Genomic DNA, 9,340 nt, shown 5'->3' with positions numbered 1-9,340 from the left:
CTGCTCTCAAACTGCTGGTATTGAAATTGCATTTGAATATGCGCGCACATCCTTTTTAATTTCACTTTCAATTTTGTGATCAAGAACAGATGTGCAGAGTGTGCATTGCATTCTACATGATTTGTCAGACACGTTTTTAATTAATTCCTGTGGAAGTAAAGCTTCAGAGAATGCTCCAGCTTAGCTCTGCTGGGCTGTTGCAATCTCCACCATCATCTCACCTTACTCTTGTGATTGCTGTCTGAACTCCTGACAGGGGGCCCTATGCAACCGCTTATATTGCTTTTTTAGTTAGGGCCGTCACTGATGTCATTATATATATATATATATATATATATATATATATATATAATATATATATATATATATATAAACCACAATACACTAAATAATTGTACCATTTCTTAATATAGATTAGGCAAACTAATTATAAAAGGATGGGAAGGTGACGTCATGATTTCCAGAGATGCCCACTGCTCTTTAAAGCAACACCCCTGTCATCATAAATTAGCAGGCACAATGGGTGAGTGGGTCAGAAAGAGAGAGATGTGGATCACTGTAAACATCTGCCTGTATCTGTCTTTTAAATGCATCTCTGCAGCTTCAATCCACAGATCAGGTACTTGTCAGCTCCAGGGACGCTTTAAGTTAAATGGAATGTACCAGGATGGAGATGTTATACTTGGAGGCCTGTTTGAGGTTCATTTTTTCACTGTGTTCCCAGAGTTGAACTTTAGAACTGAGCCAGAACCACCATACTGTGAAAAGTGAGTCTGGAGCCAGAATGCCTTCTCAACTATAAAAGATGATAGAGACAAAGATTTAAAAAAATCAATAAATAAAAAATGATATTTTCATTATATATATATATATATATATATATATATATATATATATATATATATATATATACACCTCTTTATATGAAAACAAATTTGTACCACAGGAGGATTCCATGATTGCTGAATGATCTCATTCATATTTGGAATACATTAATGCTTATTTTGTATGTATTTTCTTTTCTGTATCATGTTATAAAATTTTTTTTATATTTTTTTTTTTCTTAGATTTGATATGGAAAGCTTCCAGCAAGCACAAACCATGGTTTTTGCTATAGATGAGATCAATAAGAATCCAAATCTGCTGCCTAATGTCACTCTTGGTTACCATCTTTATGACACATGTGTGTCGCTAGGAATGGCATTCCGTGCTGCCATATCCCTAGTTAGTGGAACGGAAGAGAGATTTTCCAGCCTCAACTGCACTGGCCCTTCTCCAGTGATTGGGATTGTCGGGGATCCAAGTTCAACTCCATCCATTGCAATTTCCAGTGTTCTGGGGCTGTTTCGAGTACCTATAGTAAGATGGGATGAAAAAAAGTAAAAATGCACTATATACATACTTCGTACTGTTCCATTTCAATTTCTTCCAGCACTTTTTTTCTCATCTCCATGAGTATGTAGATCATAATTCCATTTCTCTGTCTTATGCCTTCTCTCTCTAAATCTTTCCTAATTAGGTTAGTCACTATGCCACCTGCTCATGTTTGAGTGACAGGAAAAAGTACCCCTCTTTCTTTAGAACAATCCCCAGTGATGCCTTCCAGGTGCGATCTATGGTTCAGATCTTAAGGCATTTTGGATGGACATGGGTTGGACTCCTCTACAGTGATGACGACTACGGCATCTATGCTTCTGTGTCCTTTAAGCAGGAAATGCAGCTGTTTAGAGGTTGTATTGCTTTTTCTGAAATCCTACCCCATGATAACAACCCCAAAGACATTAGGCGTATTATAGGAGTGATTCAGGCCTCTACAGCTAGAGTTGTGATTGTTTTTTCTACTTCATCTTATCTGATGACTTTGATGGATGAGGTGGTAGTGCAAAACCTGACAGGCAGACAGTGGATTGCAAGTGAAGCATGGGCTACCTCACCTGTGTTTCACACTTCACGTTTCTTGCCGTTTTTGGGGGGCACACTGGGCATTGCCATCAGACGTGGAGAGATCCAAGGACTTCAAGAGTTTTTGCTACGTCTTTGTCCCAGCAATGATCCAAAAAATAATATGTTAAAGATCTTCTGGGAAAACATGTTCAGTTGCAGTTTTAAAACTGGGGGTATGGCGATAGATGGAGGGCAAGTGAAAAAGTTGTGTACAGGACAGGAGGATCTGATCATCACAAACACACCATACACTGATGTTTCAGGGCTGAGAGCAGCTTATAATGTCTATAAGGCAGTTTATGCCCTGGCACATGCAGTTCATGACCTAATGCAGTGTGAGGAGGGTAGTGGACCATTTAGTGGGAACAGATGTGCTGACATAACCAACCTAAAACCGTGGCAGGTAAGGCCCACATGTATAGTGCAGATTCTATCGAGGCATACATAAGTGCTAAATATGGAAAAGCAAAATATGTGCTCTACATAGATTCATAAATTTGATATCTTAATTAAATTGATATTGTCCCAATTATTGATATTTTAGTAATCAAAGAATATTTGACATTTACATGTGATAACATTTGAAAGCATAACAATTATAGTTTTAAGAAACAGTCATTCACACATTTTTATAATAGAATTTGAAAAATTAAAAGTACAATATTGCAGTCATGTATGAATGACAATGTATGAATGTATATTTTTCATGTTTGACTTCTAAACATGTTTTGTCTAAAAACTGTACAGCTGGTTCACTACCTCCAGAAAGTGAACTTCACCACAGGCTTTGGGGATCATGTGTCATTTGATAAGAATGGAGATGCACTGGCTATTTATGATGTATTGAATTGGCAGCCAAACTCTGATGGATCAATACGGGTCTACACAGTTGGTGTAGTAAATGAAGGGGCAGGGAATGGGAAGGTGCTTTCACTGAATGAGGATGCATTATACTGGAACTTTCAGTTTAAAAAAGTAATCATGTTCAGTAATTTATTAAATTAATACATATAATTTATATATATATATATATATATATATATATATATATATATATATATATATATATATATATATATATATATATATATATATATATATATATATATAAATAAAGGCATGTTAGATTCATTCCTATATATCATAAGAATGAAAATACTACACTAAGCATTCACTCTATCACTGTGTGCTAATAAATAACAACATATGTTTTCTGCTGACAGCCCCCACGGTCTGTATGCAGTGAGAGCTGCCCCCCAGGCACCAGACAAGCCATGAGGAAGGGTCTTCCTGTCTGCTGTTTTGACTGCCTGCCATGCAGAGATGGAGAGATTTCTAATACAACAGGTGAGGAGATTATTGTTGGCAAAATATAATTGAAACGGAAATTTATAATTTATAAAAATATAATTGAAATATAATTAATTATTATTATTATTTTTTTTTTTACTTAAAGATGCAATTGAGTGTACTGCATGTACAGACGAGTTCTGGTCCAATCCAGATAAGGACCAGTGTGTCCCCAAAGAAGTAGAGTTTCTTTCCTATGAGGATCCTCTAGGCCTCTCTCTGACTACTGCATCTCTGCTTGGCACCTGCATCTGCAGTCTTGTAATGGTCATCTTTGCTCATCACCGTAACACTCCCATAGTACGATCCAACAATTCAGAGCTTAGCTTTCTTCTGCTGTTATCACTTAAACTGTGTTTCCTGTGTGTGCTGCTGTTCATTGGCCGGCCACAGTTGTGGACATGTCAGTTAAGACATGCTCTGTTTGGTATAAGCTTTGTCCTGTGTGTCTCCAGCATCCTTGTTAAGACCATGGTGGTAATAGCTGTATTCAAGTCATCTCGGCCAGAAGGCAAAGGTGCGATGAAATGGTTTGGAGTAGCTCAACAAAGATGCACAGTTCTGGTCCTAACAGCCCTCCAGGTTGTGATATGTGCAGTCTGGCTATCAACTGCCTCTCCAACACCCCATAAAAACAACCAGTATACTCGCTCTAAAATAGTATATGAATGTGCCATTGGTTCAGTGGCTGGTTTTTCTATGCTGCTGGGATATATTGGACTGTTGGCAGCAATAAGCTTCCTGTTGGCCTTCCTGGCAAGAAATCTACCAGATAATTTTAATGACGCAAAGTTTATCACTTTTAGCATGTTGATCTTCTGTGCTGTGTGGATTTCATTTGTTCCAGCATATGTGAGCTCACCAGGGAAATATGCAGTGGCTGTGGAGATATTTGCTATCCTAGCTTCCAGTTTTGGATTACTGTTGGCCATATTTGCCCCTAAGTGCTACATCATCCTTTTACATCCAGAGAGGAACACTAAAAAAGCCATCATGGGAAGAGAAATGCAAAATAAATAGTTTAACATTATTGTGTACTCTAATCGTTTTGGGGTTCACCACTGTAAACAAAGAAGTAAAACGTTGTTTTGTAGTATTGTCATTATTATTATTAAAATACAAGTTTTTCTTTCACTTCCGTTAAATTTACACTATGTATATTTTAAACAATTACATCATTTATCCTTGTAAAATTGTAACAATTAAGTTTACAATTTGAACTGTCCATACTATATTGAGACTTTTTATTAAATCATATACAATGTATACATATATCTCTAAATTTATCAAATGTATTTTACATTTGATTTAATAAATGATTGAGAAGAAGACTAATTAGACTTTTTTTAAAAAATCGATAAGGTTCTCATGTGATTCAATTAAAACGTGAAATTCCTATGAGAAATGCTACATTATATTAATTCATTCATTCTTTAATTCTGGCCAAAATTATATACCAGCTCCCAATAATGTAAGAAGTATTGGGAAAGGCGCTTTGCCATTCAATGAGGTTACAGGACAGAAAAAAATTGATGTACAGCAAGGGTGTGCATCTCTGGTCTTTTGAGTTCCACTGTCCTAAAGACGTCAAAAAAATAAAATAAAAATAAATTACAGCCAGTTGTATTTGATTAGGGTTATAGCTCAACTCTGCTACTCTGATTCTTATGTTGATTCAGCAGAAAGGAAAATAATGTTCAAGAAGAATTAAGTAGAACTGAGGAACTGCATGTGTAGAATGAATTTAAGACTGCTGTCAGGAGTGCTGATAGTGCTGATTAAACAGGAAAGTGTCAAGCAGATTGTAAGCGAGAAGAGAAAAGAATGAGAGAAAAATAACTAGTGAATCAGTGACAAAGAGCTTCTTGTTTTCTCTATAAATATTGTGTATTTTAATTGTTTAACAATGAGATTCTCTGCTTTGAGGGTCCATGTAACAGTTTACAGTTCTTTGTTCAATTTGTACCATAAAAATTAACCAGGTAAAAATTAGCTTCAAACTTCATTTGCCCTGCTTTTTTTTTTTTGGTTGTTTTTTTGTTTGTTTTTTTTTTTTTTTAATAATTCACAAATGGATAATTTCTCTTAAAGTTTCTTTAAAGTCTAAAGAATAAAGTCTCTCTGTTTAATTTTTGATTCTACAAGTTTAGGTTGTTGCATCCAAATAAGATTTTTGAACAAACAAAACATGTCAGACTAGTTTCTGTCTCCCATGCATTGATTTCATTCCAGGTGTTCCTCGTTTGTTTTGATTTATCCCAGGTGTGACTCGTATTTACGTTATCCTGTTCAGTGTATAAATGGTGTTCCCTGTCTTTAGTCCAGAGTTCTGGTATTGTTGATGTCAACTCCTTGTGCTATGTGTGAGTCCCCGTGATATGAATAAATTCCTTGGTTTTGTATTCTGGTCTCTGCACTTCGTGTTCCCGCACCGTAGCAAATCATGACAGCATGACAACATGATATTCTGATTTTAAAAAAAAAATTGTGTGTGTGTGTGTGTTTTGCACTTGTGGTTGGTCTGCACTATTACCACTGGGGGAGGGGATGGGGTGGCTGGATTAGCCTACAGCCAGAGTGCTGCTGCTTTATGTAGAATATGGCTCATTTGACAATGCAATAATTTATTGGCTATGTCAGAACTCATTAACTTTGACTGTGCGTTAACATTTACATTTAGTCATTTAGCAGATGCTTTTTTTCCAAAGCAACTTAAAATGATGACAATAGAAGCAATTAAAACCAACAAAAGAGCAATTATATGGAAGTGCTATGTCAAGTCTTGTTTAGCATGGTTTCATAGTCATACAAAATGCATGCTATTTATTTATTTTTTTTATTTAGTACTGTCCTGAGTAAGACATTTTACATAAAATCTGTTTACATACAATAGACAAAAAAAAAAAAAAGCTAGCTGAATTTATTAAAATAATCCCCTTCAAAAGTTTGGGAACCATTGGTTCTTAATACTTTGTGGGGTTGGCTGGATGATATATGACCGTTTTTTTTTTTTTTTTTTTTATTTGTTTGTGATGGTTGTTCACGACTATCTATCGCGAGACTGTGCTAGTATAAGCCAATCGTCGAGATAGTTGAAGATACGAAAACCCTGCTCTCTGAGGGGAACAAGAGCCTACTCTGCGACTTTCGTGAAGACACAGGGAGACAGGGACAGCCCGAAGTGCAGGACCTTGTACTAGTATGCCCGTCCTTCGAATTCAATATGCAGAAATGGTCTGTGGTGCAGAAGGATTGACACATGAAAGTACGGGTGCTTCAGGTTGATCGCTGCAAACAAATCTCAGGGACTGATGCACCCAAAGATGTGTTTCTGCGTCAACATCTTGAACGGTAACCGGTGAACAGTGTTGGGGAGTAATTACAGTAGGTGGCCAACCAAAATGCATTTGCAGCTTTTGACCACTGAGTGGCGCTTTAACCACAAGTTATCAAACAAGCGCCTCAAAGCACATTTTCGCAAATAGCCATCAGCTTTGCCTCACCGATGTGTTACATTTGACGGCTGCAGTCTGGGAAAATTAAAGAAAAACACTGTAGTTAAAATATTTAATATTCACAGATGAAAGTTTATTACTTGAAGTTATGTGCATTTCTTAGAACTAATTCAAGCAGGATAAATGTCAAGCTTATGAGCTTGTGCTTATATTTTCTCTATGCTACACAGTATCACACCATATTTTAGATTTGACACATTTAATAGGTGTGCAGTATTTATATAATATGAATTATGTGTTATAATTATTCTAAAGAAATTGTGGTTTACTTTGCATCGAAGCATAAAAAGTGGTAGCCTATTTTAGAGAGCTAGGCTACATGGATTTATATGCAAAATGTCAATATTCTCACATATTAGGCCTATATTTTAATTTATATTTTAAAATTCCTTTAACAAAACAACATGCATTTTTGTCACACACTACTTTGTCATTCGTTACCTGTCCTTTATTTTGACGGATAACTTCTTGGGAAAAAGATATTTGTCTGTACCACTGATCTATAATATAGAACTGGATTGCTCATGACGTCATTAAAGTGAAGCCGCCGTGCCGCCATATTGGTAATCCCTAGTGTGCGTCAATGTTCTATTGAATTAATAGGAAATTGTATGATTTTAATGAGAAAAACATCACCTAACAACTCAGCGTTTATAAATCTGAAGTATTTCTGTACATTATTACAATGCAAACACCCTAGGCATCTAAACGGTTATTTTTTAAATGTCGGGAATTTCCCCTGCTTATTAAAAAGCTACGTTCATTACAGTAGCGAACATCATGAACGTGATAAACATCAGACGGACATGACCTCAACATATAAAACAAACGAAGAAGTGCTCATTCTGAAATCTGAATTTATTCAGAGAAATAACTGACTATATACAGTACGGATTTAAAGACATAAAGCTTTATTTCTAAGATAGTAAGTTAAGCTTTTCATTTCATTATAGAGCATCATTAACAACAATTGTATTATTTATTGTAATATATTAAAATCCATTTCTGATACTAATACGTTCATGTTTAATAATTCCTGAATAATTGTGTTCATAAAGAAATAAGCTATATTTTGTGTTGGATCGTTACCTGTGTCTCAGTGCGCAGCAGACACACCCACCTAAACGATTTAAAAATATCACTTATCCTGCCCAAAAAGAACGTAAACAATGCAAATGACATCTGAAGTAAACATTTATTTACATACACATAACATAAAAACGAGTCCCGTTTGACTGATTTGCTTCAAATCGGGTGATTTTAGGACAGAGGTTTGAATGTGACTCAATGGTGCTCTCTGCCAGTAGGGATTAGTAAGATGGCGGATCGAACACTTCCGGTGGCTTCACTGACTGCTGGCAGTTTAGAACGTGATGAGCGATCCAGTCATATATAGATCAGTGGTCTGTACACTGATTAAGAAATTATTGTGTGTTTTATAAATTATTTCCTTTATTTTAGTAAAACGTGAGACACTGTATAATTTCGCTCCCATTATTTAGGCCTAATTAAAACAAGAAACCTGCACGATTTAGCTAAATCCCTGAAACTCCAAAGTATGAACTGATTAATAAAACATCCTCACATTTAAACTGAAGTTCTCTCATTATAATCAACAAAATGCACACGATGTAAAAAAAAGAGCTTCATTCATTGACAATTTCAGTGATTTTAAAGAGAGCCTTCTTTACTTGCTTTCATATAATTAAAGTAAAAATAAATAAATAAATAAATTGCAGCCGCATTTAAATGCAGGTGTGTATCATATTCCTTAAAATATCAGAGTGCAAGATTTGAGTTGGGGGCATGATGCTGAGTGCACGCGCAGAATTTATACTTATTTGCCTACATATTTTATCTTCATTACAAATCTTGTTTGGTTGTATTTTGGATAATTGCATGTAAAAATTATTTACTTTGTAATTCATATGCAAAATGTGAATTATTATTCATATTCAAGTGTTTGTGCGAAAATTATTAATGCGCATGCATGACAAGGAAGTGCCCTCTCAATCACTTGAATTTTTCCCTGATAATGAAATAACTTCAAATTGGGGTGTCTCATGTCCATGAGAAATATAGCTACTGAGAGCATGAAATGTCTACTTTTAAATGAATCAATTCAAGACGAAAGCATTATGTAAACTGTGAAGGTTGTATTTCTCTTTAAAGAAATGTGGAGAGAGTCGGCACTGTGAATTTCATCTTGCAGCCGACAAGAAAAAAATTGTTTATTAATAATTAAAATGTCTCCTTTTTCACAATTATTAGGCTACTTCTGCCTGTGCTTTGTGGCAAACTTAATTTTAAATAAAACTTAACCTCATTATATTGAAATACAAATCCAAACACCGGAAGCAACCTACACTCTCTAAGTGTTCTTTCATTGAAAAGTATGCATTTTGTTTATTCACAGGCTATATGGTTGAAATAATATTTTAGTTCAAATCTATAAGTGCCATTGTTTAAAAAAAATGCTTTATTGACTAAAGTTTCATAGACCTTCAGTTGTTATGCTTTAGAAAACCCAT

At 35.3% G+C, this 9,340-nt stretch overlaps 1 protein-coding gene across 1 annotated transcript; it reads left to right on the top strand.

Moving 5' to 3' along the window:
* Positions 1-546: 546 nt before the first annotated feature.
* On the top strand, positions 547-4,314 carry LOC109053725 (extracellular calcium-sensing receptor-like). The gene is made up of 6 exons (XM_042755643.1): positions 547-767; positions 1,068-1,359; positions 1,520-2,347; positions 2,692-2,919; positions 3,168-3,291; positions 3,401-4,314. Exons 1-6 carry the CDS (start codon positions 547-549, stop codon positions 4,312-4,314), a joined length of 2,607 nt encoding a protein of 868 aa, XP_042611577.1.
* The last annotated feature ends 5,026 nt before the right edge of the window (positions 4,315-9,340 follow it).

This window comes from Cyprinus carpio, unplaced genomic scaffold (assembly GCF_018340385.1).
Source record: "Cyprinus carpio isolate SPL01 unplaced genomic scaffold, ASM1834038v1 S000006739, whole genome shotgun sequence".
NCBI classification, from domain to species: domain Eukaryota; kingdom Metazoa; phylum Chordata; class Actinopteri; order Cypriniformes; family Cyprinidae; genus Cyprinus; species Cyprinus carpio.
This window is presented reverse-complemented; position numbering and strand designations above follow the sequence as displayed.